This window comes from Schistocerca gregaria, chromosome 9 (assembly GCF_023897955.1).
Source record: "Schistocerca gregaria isolate iqSchGreg1 chromosome 9, iqSchGreg1.2, whole genome shotgun sequence".
In the NCBI taxonomy this organism is placed as follows: domain Eukaryota; kingdom Metazoa; phylum Arthropoda; class Insecta; order Orthoptera; family Acrididae; genus Schistocerca; species Schistocerca gregaria.
The window spans coordinates 97,597,985-97,616,818 of record NC_064928.1 but is presented as its reverse complement, the minus strand read 5'-3'; the positions used below and the strand labels follow the sequence as shown (position 1 = coordinate 97,616,818).

At 41.9% G+C, this 18,834-nt stretch overlaps 1 protein-coding gene across 3 annotated transcripts in view; it reads left to right on the top strand.

The window, feature by feature from the left end:
• Positions 1 to 18,834, top strand: part of LOC126292235 (uncharacterized) — a 149,864-nt gene that overhangs the window by 110,894 nt on the left and 20,136 nt on the right. For all 3 annotated transcript variants that reach the window (XM_049986113.1, XM_049986111.1, XM_049986112.1), the window contains exon 6: positions 6,570 to 6,821. In XM_049986113.1, the coding sequence (XP_049842070.1) occupies positions 6,570 to 6,821 (252 nt within the window). The remainder of the gene's footprint in view (positions 1 to 6,569; positions 6,822 to 18,834) is intronic.

The following is an 18,834-nucleotide window of genomic DNA, read 5'->3' as shown; positions in this document are numbered from 1 at the left end:
GCCATCTAACATGCGTCGTGACAAGGAAAGAAAGAATCCAACTAATTAACTGAAAGTCACTACTTGGATTCAGTATTTGATGATGCCCTTAAAATCAACAGACAAAGGTGGGAGTCAAATTTACACTCGAAAGCAGCACACGCAGAACATGAGCGTAAGGTGAACATTAGATAAACTGCTCCTTGTTCAGTCATTTACACACAGACAAAACAAATAATCTGTGCCGAATTACTGCAGATGTCGGAATCCCCAGTTGCTTACAAATGATGCAAATAATGGTCAAAATGTCTTACTTTAAGGCCGATGACATCCGTAGGATAGGAGTTTCAATGGACAAGCAGGCCTCATCCCCTTGATCCACCTGCAACCAAGACTGTAACATTGGACCTGACATGAGTCACGCCAACTGTCAACAATACAGCATGGCCTCCTGTACACTCCCAGACGTCCGCTATTCGAGTTCCTCCACCCGACCAACACTCTCCCACAAACACGGCAGGCAGCCAGCCACAGTGTCCTCTGGCTAGGGTACGACAACAGCAGAGCGCAAAGTGGGAATTTCGTCCTACAGATGAAGAGGAAATGCAGAGAACCAACTGTGACATTTCATCATGCTTCAGTCGATAAAAAATAAACGTGTGGGCAAGACATAAGTGAAGTTATTAAGAGTGCGTCCAGATGGCCACGTCGTCTCACAGCCTTTTCATGTGAATTGCAAAGATAAAATGTCACACCAAGAAACTAGTCACTCTTGACAGTTGTGCACAGTTGATACTGTTCAGGGGTAAAGTCCCCATAAAGTTGGTCTGTGCACATTATTTTATGAAAGTAGTATCAGATACTTGAATCTGCTTTCCCTGGTGATGAACGGATGAAACATTTATTTTTATGTCACTTGAATGTCAAACACTTGAGATTGCAAATGTCGGAAATGAAAAATTGTTCTCACAGGAATATTCCCACTTTGTCCATTGTTTGGTCATGGGAGTCATTGATGGGCTTGGCAGAAGCAACCTTAACAAGAAATTGTCGATGCCTTAGTGTGAAAGGTAATTGGGGTGTGTCAAGTCGATTCTCAGAAGTAAAATAATTTCTCCTATATGGGACACGTAAAGAATTTATGCCTCAGTCATGTTATCCTCCATACTTCTGAATGTATCTTTCCAAAATGGAATTTTTGTGTTATGATTTCTTAGTAACATGACAATAATTCCAAATTACAGGCATAGTTGGTGCTGTTCTAGGCCAGCGGGATTGATGATATTTAAACGATGTGTGTCGCTTTGGATCCGAGGAAATTCTCTCTGGATTTCAGCGGCTATCTGATTTGGTGAAGGCTGCCGGTCTTGCTTACGAAATGAAGGCAGAACTCACCATCTGCAGCATTGTTGACAGAACCGACTGTGGACCTTTGGTGCAGAGCCGGGTGGAGGGTCTGAATCAGAGGCTCAGACGTTTTTGAGACCGTGTTGGCTGCAGATTCCTTGACTTGCGCCATAGGGTGGTGGGGTTTCGGGTTCCGCTGAATAGGTTAGGAGTTCACTACACTCAGCTGGCGGCTACATGGGTAGCGGAGGCTGTGTGGTGTGGACTAGGTGGTTTTTTTTAGGTTAGAAGGCCTCGGGAAAGAACGGGGTTGGCTGCAATGTCAAAGGGTACATGGCAAATACAGGACGTGCTTGGATCAAGGAACAGTTGGAATTGTAGTTGTAAATTGTTGTAGTTGTGCTGGGAAAGTCCCTGAGCTTCAAGTGCTAATAGAAAGCACAGAAGCTGAAATCGTTATAGGTACAGAAAGCTGGCTAAAGCCTGAAATAAGTTCTGCAGAAATTTTTATGAAGTCTCAGACGGTGTTCAGGAAAGATAGATTAGGCAGAATTTGTGGTGGAGTGTTTGTGCCTGTCAGTAGAGGTTTATCTTGTAGTGAAGTTGAAGTAGATACTCCATGCGAATTGGTATGGGTGGAGGTTATACTTAACAGCCGAACTAAGTTAATAATTGGCTCCTTCTACCGACCCCCAGACTCCGATGATATAGTTGCTGAACAGTTGAGAGAAAATTTGAGTCTCGTAACAAATAGATACCCCATTCATACGGTTATAGTTGGTGGGTACTTCAACCTTCCCTCGATATGTTGGCAAAAATACTTGTTCAAAACCGGTGGTAGGCAGAAAACATGTTCCAAGATTGTCCTAAATGCTTTCTCTGAAAATTATTTCTAGCAGTTAGTCCACGAACCCACGCGAATTGTAAATGGTTGCAAAAACATACTTGACCTCTTAGCCACAAACAATCCAGAGCTGATAGAGAGCATCATGACTGATACTGGGATCAGTGATCACAAGGTCGTTGTAGCTAGGCTCAGTACAGTTTCTTCCAAATCCACCAGAAACAAACGCAACATACTTTTATTTAAAAAAGCGGATAAAGTGTCACTAGAACCCTTCCTAAGAGACAATCTCCATTCTTTCCGAACTGACTATGCAAATGTAGACGAGATGTGGCTCAAATTCAAAGATATAGTAGCAACAGCAATTGAGAGAGTCATACCTCATAAACTGGTAAGAGATGGAACTGATCCCCCATGGTACACAAAACAGGTCCGAACGTTGTTGCAGAGGTAATGGAAAAAGCATGTTAAGTTCAGAAGACCGCGAAATTCCAAAGATTGGCTAAAATTTACAGACATGCGAAATTTGGTATGGACTTCAATGCGAGATGCCTTTAATAGGTTCCACAATGAAACATTGTCTCGAAATTTCGAAATTTGGTAGAAAATCTGAAGAAATTCTGGTTGTATGTAAAGTACAGAACCGGCAAGACGCAGTCGATACCTTCGCTGCGCAGTGCCGATGGTACTGTTACCAACGACTGTGCCGCTAAAGTGGAGTTATTGAACGCAGTTTTCCAAAATTCCTTCACCAGGATAAACGAATGAAATATTCCAGAATTTGAAACACAAACAGCTGCTGGCATGAGTTTCTTAGAAGTAGATATCTTAGGGGTTGCGAAGCAACTCAAATCGCTTGATACGGGCAAGTCTTCAGGTCCAGAGTGTATACCGATTAGGTTCCTTTCAGATTACTCTGATACAACAGCTCCCAACTTAGCAATCATATACAACCGCTCACTCACCGATAGATATGTACCTACAGATTGGAAAATTGCGCAGGTCGCACCAGTGTTTAAGAAGGGTAGTATGGATAATCCATCGAACTACAGACCCATATCATTGACGTCGGTTTGCAGTAGGGTTTTGGAGCATATACTGTATTCAAACTTTATGAATCACCTCGAAGGGAACGATCTATTGATACGTAATCAGCATGGTTTCAGAAAACATCATTCTTGTGCAATGCAGCTAGCTCTTAATTGCACGAAGTAATGGCTGCTATCGACAGGGGATTTCCGGAAAGATTTTGACACCGTTCCTAACAAGCAACTTCTAATCAAGCTGCAGTCCTATAGGGTATCATCTCAGTTGTGTGACTGGATTCGTGATTTCCTTCCAGGAAGGTTGCAGTTCGTAGTAATAAACGGCAAATCAGCAAATAAAACTGAAGTGGTATCAGGTGTTCCCCAGGGAAGCGTCCTGGGACCTCTGCTGCTCCTGATCTATATAAAGGACGTTGGTGACAATCTGAGCAGTTCTCTTAGGTTGTTCGCAGATGATGCTGTAATTTACCATCTAGTAAGGTCATCCGAAGACCAGTATCAGTTGCAAAGTGATTTAGAAAAGATTGCTGTATGGTGTGGCAGGTGGCAGTTGACACTAAATAACGACAAGTGTGAGATGATCCACGAGTTCCAAAAGAAATCCTTTGGAATTCGATTACTCGATAAATAGTACAATTCTCAAGGCTGTCTATTCAACTAAGTACCTGGGTGTTAAAATTACTAACAACTTCAGTGGGAAAGACCACATAGATAATATTGTGGGGAAGGTGAGCCAAAGGTTGCATTTCATTTGCAGGACACTTAGAAGATGCAACAAGTCCACTAAAGAGATAGCTTACACTACACTCGTTTGTCCTCTGTTAGAATATTGCTGCGCAGTGTGGGATCCTTACTAGGTGGGATTGACAAAGGACATCGAAAGGGTGCAAAAAAGGGCAGCTCATTTTGCATTATCACGTAATAGGGGAGAGAGTGTGGCAGATATGATACGCGAGTTGGGATGAAAGTCATTAAAGCACAGACGTTTTTCGTTGCGGCGGGATCTATTTACGAAATTTCAGTCACCAACTTTCTCTTCCAAATGCTAAAATATTTTGTTGAGCCCAACCTACATAGGTAGGAATGATCATCAAAATAAAATAAGAGCAATCAGAGCTTGAACATCAAGGTTTAGGTGTTCATTTTTCTCGCGCGCTGTTCTGGAGTGGAATGGTAGAGAGATAGTATGATTGTGGTTTGGTGAATCCTCTGCCAAGCACTTAAATGTGAATTGCAGAGTAATCATGAAGCTGTAGATGAAACATTCCAGGGAAAAGTCATTACACTTATTCTCATCTTCTGTTTCAATTTAATCAGTAGGCTACTGGTTCCTCGATTCAGCATTGTCCTGGTAGCAATCTTATTACATCACAGTTGATTGTACTTGTATCCATGTTTCTAGAACACAGAATTACTTTTTTGGGCTTTAAGGAAAATTCCCGTATTTTGATTTTAGAATTTTGGGTGCCAGGTTGTTGTTAGACTGTACTGTGTTTTTCATATGATATTTGTAGATCTGATGTTTCATTAAGATTTAGTATTTGTTTTTCTGCTGTTTCAGTGTCTTGATATAGAAGTCATTTGCAAAAACTAATCAGTTTATCACAATATTGGCTGTTCCAAAAACCTTTGATTTACCAATTTTATGCTGAGCTTTTAGTGTTCATCACTCTTGGATTACTTTCACTACAAAACAATAGAAAAGTAATGCAGACGGTCCTACTCTTGTCTTACTTCGGTAAATTCAAAATATTCTGATTATTTTTTTTTCCCACGAGTTTTATTTTAGAACTTGTTTCATTTACTGTTTCGCTGATAGATGCACTGGTTTTGAGGTCCAGACTTTCAGTATTTGAGAGAGTCTTATTGTCCAGTGAGTCATAAGTGTTTATTAAAATTTACAAAAGTACAAACTTGTTCCTTATGATGACTTTTTTTATTTTCGCATTAAAACAGTATTCGTCACAACAGAACATTTATTCAAAAGGGGAACTGGTTTCAGTCAAACAGCAATCATCTTCAGACTATATGCACCTAGATGGCAGTTGTGGTGGTGAACAGAGCATCATGGATGCACGAATGTCAACTACTCAACTGAACAGCTGATATTCATGCATCCACAATTCCTGATCACATCACCACCATCTGCCAATTATAGTGCATCTGGCCTGAAGATGATTGCTGTTTGACTCAACCCAGTTCCCATTTTGAATAAATGTTCTGTTGTGATCAATACTGTTTCAGTTTTAATTTTAGAATTAAAAAAACATTGTAATTAGTAAGTAGTTTTCTCAGTTGAGCAGCTGACATTTGTGCATCCATGACATCTGCTGTGTTCACCAGCACCACCTGCCATTATGGTGCATATGGACTGAAGATGGTCAGCTTCTGACCAAAACCAGTTGCCATTTTGAATAGATCTTCTATTGCAATCAAGGTTGTTAGCATTTTAATTTTGAAATGTTCCACTGAGATCGCTGTTTTATTCTCTACCAAAATGCTTTTAGAAATTACAATTTTTTGGATATCTGGGGATTAAACTTTGGGAATAAAAATTAGCTTTGTGCAGGAAATATTTGGTATGAAGGGTTCTTGATCTTCGCTGGTTTTGCATTCAATTTGTACTCTGTGCTGGAGATATTTAATACACATCTTGTAGTTTCCACAGTGATGGAAAACAGAGTGGACATTAGCTGATAAGACTTCAAGTCTCTTTATTTTTCCAATCAGCTAAGCACAGCCAGGGGCAGTGGCAAGGGGCGAAGGGTCTATGGGGGCTATAGCCCCCCTCTATGGAGTATCATATTACACTGGATAAAATGACTTCAGAAATCAGTGAATATATTATTTCAACAGATTCAATCATTATTGTTATAATTATGTAGCAATATAGGTTGCAGTGTATTCCAAACACATCTTAACAAAAAAATGAGAGCAGCAAATAGCTTACTACCTAAACCAATAAATATAATTTAACTTAAAATAGGCGTCTTATTATTTATTAATACACATTTTTTACCCTGAACTTTAAAACAGTTAGCAAAAACTACGTTAAGCAACACCTAATTTTACCAGTTTGTTGGTAGAGGGCCCCAACTCTCCTTTTGTTAAGCCATATACCATTGCCCCCCCCCCCCCTGCCCATTAGACCCCCACCCCCTCCTCCGACTGACTTCTAGAATCACCCCTGTGTCAAGCAAGCTTATTTCAGAATTGCTTGTAAGATAGTTGAGATGTTTTGAAAGTTTTTTTTTTTTTTGTTGTTGTTGTTGATAATTCCATAATGTAATTTCTGCTTAAATGTGGTGCAAGGTAGGTAAACTAAAAACAACCACTGTAAATTCTCATTGCAGGGAGCTGCTGAGAAACAATGCCAAACTGCGAGTGCTTCTGATTCGCAAATGCAAACTTGAGGACCTCGAAACTGGCCTTCTGCAAAGTGCATCAAATCTGGAATGGCTGGACCTGTCGCACAACAGGATTTCTAAGTTTCCTTTGGAGTTCATTCAGAACTGCACAAAGTTGTCCTACTTAGGACTCGCCTACAATAAGTTTAGGGTCTTCAGCTCCGATATGTTTTACCAACGTGGTGGATCTCTTGCTACGTAAGTACACCTCTGATTTAGTTTGGATTAACAGTTTTGAAAAGGATACTCTGCAAAGATATCAGGCAGGTACAATGAAAAGACAGTTACACACTTAGCTTCTGGCCACACCCTTCTTCAGAAAAGAAAGGAAAGCACACAAATTCACACAAGTAGACATATTTCCCACACACAAGACCACTAACTCCAGCCACTCTGGCCAGCCTGCAATTATTGCATTGAACGAAATCATAAGTGAGGAGAGGAAGGGGGATAGACAGCAGAGTACAGGTGGGTGGAGGGAAGAGTGCTGTCTGGCAGAGCAAGCAGACATTAGATAAGGCTGTCAGGGGCAGTGTCATGAGGCTGCAGGGAGGGAAAGGTTGGGGGTGGAGCATGGAATGAGAGCAGCAAGAGAGAGGACAAGGCTGGTAGTTGTGTTGGCAGAGAGTGAGCACTGACATTAAACTTCGCAAAGACTCACTATATGCAATTCAGAACCTGTAAGGGGTTTCCACCCAGCATATGCATAAAGTATGAAGAAGAGCAGATAGAAGAGGTTGGCAGTCTTATATTCTGGGATTACAACTTGATAATAAATTAGGAGGAGCACACCACAGAACTACTGAAATGCCTTAACAAATCTGTATTTGCAGTTCGAGTGTTAGCAGACATAGACGACATAAAAATGAAAAAGCCTGCATACTTTGCCTACTTTCATTCCATAATGTCATATGGTATAATATTTTGGGGTAACTCTTCAAGTCAAACAAAAGTTTTCAGAGTCCAAAAGTGTGTAATACGTATTATTTGTGGAGTAAATTCATGAACGTCGTGTAGAAACCTCTTCAAAGGACTGGGTATACTAACTACTGCCTCTCAGTATATTTACTCCTTAAAGAAATTTGTCCTAAATAATATATCTCTTTTTCCAACAAACAGCTCAGTTCATACATACAATACCAGGAACAAAAATGATCTGCACAAGGACTTAAAAGTGCTTACTTCAGTTCAAAAAGGTGTCCACTACACAGAAACACTCATCTTCAATAATCAGCTTAAAAAAAAAAAAAAAAAAAAAAAAAAAAAAAAAAAAAAAAAAAAAAAAAAAAGAATTGACATGTACCACATCCACGAGGATCTCCTCAGCACAGATCTATGGAATGAAAAACTAATCTAATCTAATCAGAGGATGTGAATTTAGAGTAGATGATAGGACACTGCAGGCAGAACTGTCAGGTAGATGGTGTGGGAACAGTAGGTTATCATAGGTTGACACCAGGATAATTTTTGGAGCAGAGAATGTCTGTTAGGGTAACTCCCCTCTGTAAAGTTCAGAAAAGCTCATGATGGAAGGGAGGATCCAGATGGCCCTGGAACTTTGAGGGCATTATGTTCAGCTGCATGTTATGCCACAGTGTGGTCTGCTTTGATCTTGGACACAGTTTGATGATGGCCATTCGTCCTGATGGATAGCGGGTTAATAGTCATCCAAATATAAAAATCTGAGCTGTGCAATGATTGGAGCAGAGCTAGTGTGTGACATAGTTACTTTCACAGGTTGTCTGGCCTCTGGTGTGGTAGGATAAACCTGTGACAGAACTGGAATAGGAAGTGCTGTGGGGTTGATTGGGCAAGTCTCACAGCTGTGCCCTCTACAGGGATATAAGCCCTGAGGCAATTGGCTTGGGTTGGGAGTGGCATAGGGATGGAGTAGACTGTTGTGGAGGTTGGGTGGGTAATGGAACACCACTATAGGAGGGGTGGGAAGGATCTTGGGTTGGATGTTCCTCATTCCAGAGCAAGGTTACAGACAATCAGAGTCTGTTGAGTCAGTTGGTGCAGTATTGGGTGATGAAGGGAATGCTCCTTTGTAGCTGGTTCTGTGGGGTGGTGGAAGGATTGGGATGTGTGGGGAAATGGCACGGGAAATCAGTTTGTGAACTAGGTCCGGGGGTACTGCCTGTCTGTGAAGGTCTTGGTGAGACCTTCAGTATATTGGGAAAGGGAGTTTTTGTCACTGATTGTTAGAAATCCTTGTTTGACACTGTATATTCCTAATGAATGGAAATCTGAAAATGAGAACAGCTTTGAAATTTAGTTTCACTATTGTTGGAATTTAATTTCAGTAGACAAGTAATACTTATCTGTTCAAAAGCACACACAACCAATGTATATACCTGACTGTCCATTAGGCCTGGATCCATTGGTGGAGGGGAGAGGGTGGTGTTGTAACAGTTTTCAGATGGCACAAGACAGTGTGGTACCCGGGTGAAAGGCTCACATGTCTCTCACAGTTGACTCACATATTGTATGCAGCCGATCTTCTTGTCAGGTCACATGGCTGCATTGATCTTCACAAACTCTTCTTCTCCGAAGGCTATAGCTGGTTAAGGGAATATCAAAATAGACTTCTTTTCTACTCTTGAAATGGTTCTGTTTTCTCACGATTCTGTTGTTCAACTATGTTGTATTTTCATTTCCACAATAAAACAACTTCAAAAGTTTCACACAAGCATTCAACTCTCGCGACTCATTCCTGTCTTGGACCATTAGATACTAACAGATACAATTACATTATGTTTGGTTTAAGAACCCCTGTAAAACCAGTTCTTGCTTCTCGCAAGTCCAACACCAGAAAAACTAATGTAATGTCTTTCCTCGTACTTAAAATACCCTATGTTCGAGACAGTGGAAAGCCGAGTGTCTCTAGAACTTACACCGAAATTCTCGAGGCACTACAGTGTCATGGGGTTATGAGCCCGCCTTTCCACATGCAAACAGCATTTGGCTAGAAGTGCTTATATTTTTGTGTACATCAATTTCCAACTGTCACAAATAACATGAAAAAGGTGTCACAAAAATCATGAGTAAGTTCTCCTGTCTAACTTGTGGAACTGACACTCCTGGAAGAAAGGATAAATGCAGGTAAATGGCTTAGTCCCACGCAGTGTAAGGGATTATGTATGCTGGTGAAAGGCAATGTTCCAGAACACAGATTGAATCTGCCAGTTAGTTTAGAAACAGTGCTCTCTGTGCTGCAGGGCAAAAGATTGATTCTAGGAAAAGAAGTACACTTGGTAGGTAATTTCCAAAGCACTCAAATGTCTGTAAGGGAACATAAAAAAAACACTCAATTCATTACTTGCTTCCATCAACATAATAAATTTTGTTGAAAGTAAACAGATAAGAATGTGTATTTATTATGTTCGTTAATTTGAAATTAAGAATATTTGAAATACACTAACATTCCTACCTAATAGTCGGTATGTCCACTTTTGGCATGAATAACAGCACGGACACGTTGTGGCATGGAGGCAATGAGGTCTTGGTGGGTAAGTGGAGGGAGTTGGCACCACATCTGCACATGCAAGTCATCTAATTCCCATAAATTCTGGGGAGGAGGCAATGAGCTCTGACACCAAATTCAATAACATCCCACATGTGTTCGATTAGGTTCAGGTCAGGCAAGTTGGGGGGCCAGCACATCGACTGGAACTCGCCACTGTGTTTCTAGAACTGCTCCATCACACTCATGGATTTGTGACATGGTGCATTATCTTGTTGAAAAATGCCACTGCCATTGGGAAACGTGATCGTCATGAAGAGGTGTACGTGGTCTGCAACTGGAGTACGATTCTCCTCGGCCATCATGGTGCCTTGCACAATCTCTATTGGACCAATTGATGCCCATGTGAATATTCCCCGGAGCACAATGGAACCACTGCGAGCTTGTCTCCATCCCACAGAACAGGTGTCAGGGGGCTGTTCCCTGGAAGAAGATGGTTTGCCACCCCCCAATTGGCATGATGAAGTAAGTATTGGGATCTGTCAGATCATGAAACACTTTGCCACTGTGCTAACATTCAGTGATGGTGGTCATGTTCCTGTTTCAGTTGTAGTTGCCAATATCATTAACAGTGGCTCATGCATGGGTTTTCAGCTGCAAGGTCCATCATTACGAGTGTTCAGTGCACTGTGTGCTCAGACAACCTTGCACTCCACCCAGAGTTAAAGTTTGACGTTAGTTTCACCAGAGTTTGCCACTTGTTCTGTTTACCAGCCTGCCCATCCTATGGTGTATGGCATCTGTAATGAAGGGTGGCCACCCAACAACAAGACATCTGGACTTGGTTTCATCTTGGTTTTGCCACATGTTGAAGACACTCACCACAGCATTCCTTCAACACTTCACAAGTTGTGCAGTTTCGAAAATGCTCATGCCGAGCCTCAAGACCATCACAGTCTGCCCTCGGTCTAACTCAGATATATTGTGTACCTTCCTTGTTCTGCACACAGACAGCAAACTCAGTGATACTACATGTACTATGCGTGTGTCTGACTAGCAATAATTCCTCATCAGGTAATGCTTCTATCACCTGGATGGGTTTATATCAAGAGTAGATCGGTGGTCATAATGTTCTGGCTGATAAGTGTACATCACTGATGTACGTCTGTTATATTAGGAACTTTTAATGTAATAACTGCATAAATAAAAAATCATTTTCTTTGACGATGATTTCTGTCTTCTAACAGTCTGTATAGCCAATTGTATCAAATAGCCTATATAACAGGTCATATGTATATTTAATATTACATTAATGGGTGCTTTGCATATGTTACTACAGACTATGTGAAATGTGTCAACTGTGGAAATGGAAAACCTACCTCTAGTTGCTATAAATGAACGTAAATTCTAGCATTTCTTCAGATTATGTCAGTCATCAGTAATTAGTTTTGTGCTTTGAAGTTTCTCCCTTTAGCTGCAGTGAGAAGTGAGCAAAGTGCATCAGTTTTCATATGTCCAAAGTTTTGGAATAACGCTTCTTTCGTGAAGATATTAAATGGAATGATCACATAGGCTCAGTCCTGGGAAAAGCTGGTGGTAGATTTTGGTTTATTGATGGAATACTGGGGAAGTACAATCAGTCTACAAAGTAGATTACTCACAAATCACTCATATGGCCGGTTCCAGAATATTGCTCAAGTATGTGGGACTCATACCAAAATGGGACTAGCAAGGGATTTTCAATGTATACAGGGAAGGGCTGCATGAATGGTCATAGGTTTGTTCGACCCCTGGGAGAGTGTTGCGGTGATGCTGAAGAAAGTGAACTAGCAGAGTCTTGAAGATAGACATAAACTATCCCGAGAAAGTGTATTTACAAAGTGAAGAATTGGCTTTAAATGATGACTCTACAAATACACAACCCCCTACACATTGCTCACATAGGGATTGTAAGGAGGATAAGATTAGAATGATTACAGCATGCACAGAGGCATTCCGACAGTCATTCTTCCTGTGCTCCATATGTGAGTGGAATGGGGAAAGACTCAAATAACTATTACATTGGACTGCACCCTCTGCCATGTACTTCACAGTGGTCTGTAGAGTGTAGAAACAGGTGTAGACGGAGGTGTAGAAGGCTGGGACTGCAATTCAGGGCTAAGTGTGCTGCCTCATGGTGTTTCATGTTTGTTGGATAATTCAGACACCTACATGACAGCAGTAAAGATTAAAGAACATGGTTGTATACAGCTGAAGTTGGATGAGAGTTTACAGTATATGGGATACGTATTACAGACAAAAGAACTGATACTATACTTGCCACTCCTGTCTGGTGGCACCGGCTAATCAGGAAATTAATTCTCTTGAATATAATTGTGACAAAAGGTAATCTCTGATTTAATGGATGAGGCAACAGGTTAGTCATTTTGCCTTCCTTAATATGAGCATTGATTCCTCACTTCATGTAACTGCTGTTACAGATAAGGTCTAATGCACTTTATAATTAGTCTCATTAATATAACTTTATAATTAGTCTCATTAAAGACTATCACTTCTTTAAATTGACATATTTGTGAACTGGGAGGAATTAAATAATATGGTGCACTATATTATATTTTAATATGAAGTTATTTGTGCTACTGCAATACATACAGATACCTTTAAATTAAGATGACTGAACTGTCAAAAACTGAAAACGAAGTGGGCTTTTAAAATGGCAGTAATTAATTTCATATTATTCTTTAATGATGTGTGACTCATGTCAGTATTGATTTATATGCTGCACAGTTGGTTCCAAAAACAGAGGTAACATGAATTTTCTAATACTTCATAAGATATATGTTATATAGCCTCTAACAGCAGAAGATTCTCCTTATCCAATAAACAAGCCTGATGTCATTCTGATGCAATCCTTGGTTTTTTGAAGGGTTATTATTTTGCCCAAGTTTGAGGTTTATATTTGTATTTTTTTAAAGAACTTTAATTATTTTCCTTTGTTGTGACATTAGGGAAATATACTAATTTTTCTTTCGAGTGAATATTTTGTTTTTGGATTACATTGAGTTTGACAATTTGCATCTTTTTGCTACTTCTTTTACAGAAAATTCCTTTTCTTATATGTTAATTTTTATCATTCTTTGCTTTCTCCTTTGCCAGTGTATTTTATGTTATAAGGTCAGATTTCTTGTTTGTCCTGGATAAATTTTTACTTTGCTTCACCATTTGGCTTATTATCGATAGAAAACCAGGCAGAAGCATGAATAAGGCCTTCACATTCCGTTATGATTGAATTTGTTAAATTGAATATTTTCTCTAACTTTTAAAACAAAAAACAATTATCATTTTATAATTACAAAAAATTCATAGTTTTGGATAAAAGTTTTTTGCTCTCATATTATACTTTATACTGAACATATTCACATAGATCAAATTAAAAGTTTTTAAATTCATATATAAACACATTTGATGGGAAGTTTTTTTGATAAAGATTTTTTGTTCAAAGATTGTGTTCATATTTTCATATAATTTTATTTTTTTACTTTTGAATATCTTGGTAAACTGTCTTTTTCATTATTTCAGTCACTTTCATGTGTGGGCAGGTGGTGGCTTGTACAAACTGATTTCATCAGAATTTTAATTACCGTACAAATAACAAATGGAAATTATTCTTGTTTATTTCTTTGCTGAACGGTGTGCATCCTATTGTTGTGGTCAAGGGTATGTGGTTTGAGACATCAAAAGGAAAACCTTCATGATGACAGCAAAGAACAAAGCTTTTAGGAACACTACTCATCAGATGGTGGCAGCATCATATGTAACAACTGTACACAAGTATCCGAAACAAACAAATAACTATAGCTTCCTGGAGAGAAAAACATAAGCGAGAAGTATACACTGTTTTTTTTAGAATATCGTAATTCATAGAAACTTATAATCCTGTTGATTAAGGAAAGACAACTATAAGATAATGAATTATTTAGGGATAAAGGAGAGGACTCACTTAAAGGCAGAAGCTCTGTGCTGTTGACAGACACACACACAAAAGGTACAGAGCCTTACTTTGCTAGATTTTGGAATGTAATCTCTTTCTCAAGCTGCAGGAGGAAAACACACACACACACACACACACACACACACACACACACCTGTCTCCCTACATTATTCTCATTTGACTGCCAGCTCTTTCCTGTCCCATGGTGAGTGTGCTGGTGTGAGGTGGGGGTGCAGTGTGAGTGGGGTGAGTATGAAGAGAGGCGGGAGGCAGGGAAGGGTTGGGGGAAGCATCTAGTGGCTCGTGGGAGAGTGGGGAGCCATCTGTGGGCCAGCTAGGGCTGCAGGTAGAGGGGGCACATGGCAGATGGTTGAATACTCGATTTCATGGACTAGGTCATGAAATGGCAGCTAGCTGACACATGTTGGGTGGGGGTAACGGGAAAGGGTTAGTGTACACACACACACACACACACACACACACACACACACACACACACACACACACTATTTGGTGGGGGATTGGCGGGGAGGGGGGGGGGGGGGCAGCAAGCTACCTCAGGTTCAGGCTAGGGAAGCTAGAGGAGTGAAGGATGTCCTGTAAGGATACCTCTCATCTGTGCAGCTCAGAAAAGTTGGTGGGGTAATGAGGACCTAGATGGCCAGCCATTGAAATATCACATGTTGTTATCTGATGCATGTTGTGTCACTAGGTGATCCAGCTTGTATCTGGCAACAGTTCGACGATGGTCACTCATTCTGGTTGACAGCTTGTTGGTTGTTATACCAATGTAAAACACTGTGCATTGGTTGCAGCAGAGCTGGTATATAATGTGACTGCCTTCACAAGTGCCTCAGCCTCTGATGGAGTAGATAAGCCTATGACAGGACTGGAGGAGGATGTGCTGGGTGGATGGATAGGGCAGATCTTGCAGCTGGGTCTTCCACAAGGGTGTGGCAGAGGATTGGGGTGAGAGTGGCATTGGGATGGACTAGGTTGTTGTGGAGTAAGGGTGGCTAGCAGAACACCACTTTGGGAGGTGATGGAACTATCTGGGATAGGATGTCCCTCATTTCAGGACATGATGATAGATAGTCAAAGCCCTGACAAAGGATGTGGTTCAGTTGTTACAGTACTGGGTGGTATTGTGTGACTAGGGGTTACTTCTTTGTGCACGGTTCTTGGGATGGATGTGAGCTTCAGGTATGTGCGGGGATATGGTATGGGAGATCTGTTTGTGTATTAAATCTGGGGGGAATTGCCTGTCTGTGAAGACCTTTGTGAGGTCTTTAACATACTGGGTGAGGGACTTCTCATCACTGCAAATGTGTCTGGCATTGGTGGCCAGGCTGTATGAGAGGAATTTGTTGGTGTAGAAGGGGTGGCAGCTGTCAAAGAGCAGGTATTGTTGGTGATTGGTGGGCTTGATGTGGACTGAGGTGTGGATGGAGCCACCTGAGAGGAGGAGATTGACATCGAGGAAGATGGCACAATGAAGTGGATGAGAGAGAAGGTGTTGAGATTGTAGAGGACTGAGAATAATATGTTCTGGCATTGGGTCCAGTGTACAAAGATGTCATCAATAAACCTGAACCACACCAGGGGCTTGGATTTTTTGGGAAGCCAGGAATGCTTCCTCTATGTGGCCCGTGAAGAGGTTGGCATAGGGGGGTGCCATGTGGGTGGCCATTGCTGTACCACGAATTTGTTTGTGTATTTTCTTTTCAGATGTTAAGTAGTTAAAAATTAGAATGTAGTTAGGTGTATGAAGAATGAAGTGGTGGGTTTGGAATCTACAGGGCATTGGGAGAGGTAAGGTTAAGTTTCGGTAAGGCCAGGGGCATGAGGGATGTTTGGTGTGTAAGGAGGTTGCATCCACAGTGACAAGTAGGGGCCCGGGAGGTAAGGGAGTGGGGATGGTGGAGAGCTGGTGCAGGAATTGGTTGCTGGTATTGGTCAACAAGGGCTAAGATGCTTTCAGTGCAGGAACTGTAACCAACCACAGTTGTTTTGTTTGTGGGTTTTGGGGAGCATGTAGAAGGTGGGTGTGCAGGCTGTTGTTGGGGTGAGCAGGGAGATGGATGTGGGGTAGAGCTCCTGGGAAGGGCCTACAGATTTCATTGGAGGTTATGTTGGACTTCAGGAATGGGGTCACTTTGGCAGAGCTTGTAGATGGATGTGTTTGACAGCTGGTGGAGGCCCTTTGACAGGTAGTCACTTGGTTCATCACAACAGCGGTGAAATCTTTGTCTGCCAGAAGGATCATCAGGTCAGGATACGTTTTTAGCTTTTTCAGGTCAGTCCTTTCTTCTGCTCAAAGATTGTTGTTCTTTGGAAGGGACCTGAGGAAGGATTGTGAGGCCAGGTTTGAAGTCGAGGAATTCCTGGAAGGTGACGAGGGGATGGTGGGAGGGTCACAGTTGGATGGTGATACAAATTGGGACAGGCAGGGTATGATGTTAGGATTGGACTGGCTTTGATTGGGTTGGTGGCAAAGAAGTGTTTCCACTGTATGGGGTGGGAGGCGGAGAGTAGGTATTTGAAAAGTCCAATGTGGTTAACCTAGGAGTAGGACCAACAGTAAGGCCTTTAGACAGGACTGAAACTTCTGTGGGGCTGAGGATTTTTGTGGAGAGGTTAACAACAGTGTTCTGGGATTGTTTTGGTTCTGGATTTCATGGGGTGGTGGTGTGGGGTACAGGATTTTGGAGGGTGTGGTAGATTGAAAAGATCAGCTATGCAGTGTCTGGTTGCTATAAGGGTTGACGGGTTGATTAGGAGCAGCACTGTGAGTGGGGTTGGGGTTGGATAGTGATGCCCTAAGGGGAGAGTAGAATATCAGCAGTCTGGAAAACTTGCGGAGGTGGTGTTTGGAATGTTCTTATAGGTGTTGTAGTGTAAGGATTTCAGTTTGGGTGTTGAGGTGTAGGTAGTGGGGATTGCACAGTACAGTACTTTGCAGAGAGAGTGGAGGTGGCTTAGGGATTCCTGCAAAGTACTTGTAGAACAAGGTCTGCGAGGGAAAGTGACTAATGGAGTCTGAAAAGGTGAGAGTCATTGTGGAAGAAGGAATGGGATACAGAAATGAAGGACATCTTATACAAGATACTTCCATTCTGTCCCAAAGTGATGTTCTGTCGCCCACCCAACCTCCACAACATCCTAGTCCATCCCTATGTCACTCCCACCCCCACCCCCTGCCACAGCAATCATATCCTTGTGGTAGATCCAGTCACAAGACCTGCCCTATCCACCCACTATCCACTCCCTACTCTAGTCCAGTCACAGGCTTATCCTACCCCATTAGACTGTGGGCCACCTTTGAAAGCAGCTGTGTTATGTACCAGCTCTGCTGCAACTATTGCACAGTTTTTTTACATTGGTATGACAACCAACAAGCTGTCAACCAGAATGAGAGGCTACCATCAAACTGTTGCCAGATACAAGCTGGATCACCTAGTGACACAACATGCATCAGAGCGCAACATGTGAGATTTCAATGGCTGCCTCACAACTCATGCCACCCCCACCAACTTTTCTGAGCTGCACAGATGGGAGATATCCTTACAGGACATCCTTCACTCCTATAACCTCCCTGGCCTAAGTCTAAGGTAACTCACTGTCCCCCCACACCCCACCAAATAGTTTGTGTGTGTGTGTGTGTGTGTGTGTGTGTGTGTGCAGCAACCCTTCTCCATTACCCCCCCCCCCCCCCCAATATGTGTCAGCTAGTTGTGTACTGCCATCATGTCCCCTCTACCTGCAACCCTAGCTAGCCCATGGGCAGCTCCCCCCTCTCCCACAAGCCACTAGACGCTTCCCCCCAACCCCCTCTCTGCCTCTCTCCCTCCTCACCCCACCCTACACTGCACCCCCACCTTATCCCAGTACACTCACCATGGTCCAGGAAAGAGCTGGAGTTCGATTGAGCACAATGTTGGGAGACAGGCGTGTGCATGTGAGTGAGAGTGTGCATGTTTCTCCTACAACTTGTGTGTGTCTGTTGAAGATGCGTGTTGATTGAAGATGCAGTGCTTCTGCCTTTAGGTGAGCCATCTCATTTATTCCTGAATGATTCGTTATTCTCAACCAAAACTTTCTGTACATTATTATACCATCTATAAGTTAGTTTTTCTATAGCAGAAGTTGTCTTTTCACTACACAATCTGTCCGTTATTTACTCTTCACATGTTCTGTAACTATACCTGTACCTTACTGTTCATGACACCATACTCTATTTTGCATGCATCATGCAGAACATCTCTTCTAAACACATATGATGCGTAATAGAGGATTACAGAACTTCCTTCATTGATACACAACTGAAGAGGGTTCTTCAGTACCAAAGTCACTGCTTACAGGTAAGTTCAGTTCAAAATCTTTCCTTTAGTCCACACTACAATTCTCATACTGCATCCATGGCATATCCCCAGTGTATATGTGCATCGTTTCCAGACGAACCTTGAAGGCCCAACGGTACCCACCGACCACTGTTCATCCTCAGTCCAAAGGCGCCTTTGGTTGCGGATATGGATGGGGATATGGTCAGCACACCGCTCTCCTGCCTATTGACAGTTTCCATGACCGGAGCCACTACTTCTCAATCTAGTAGCTCCTCAATTGGACTCACAATTTGTGTACGCAGGTATAGCAGACCATACCACACCCTCACAATTTAGCTCCTTCAGATCGCCATGCCAAATCCCACATGATTACGGCACCTCTGCTCTAGGGTCGGTTAGAAAAGCCAGTGT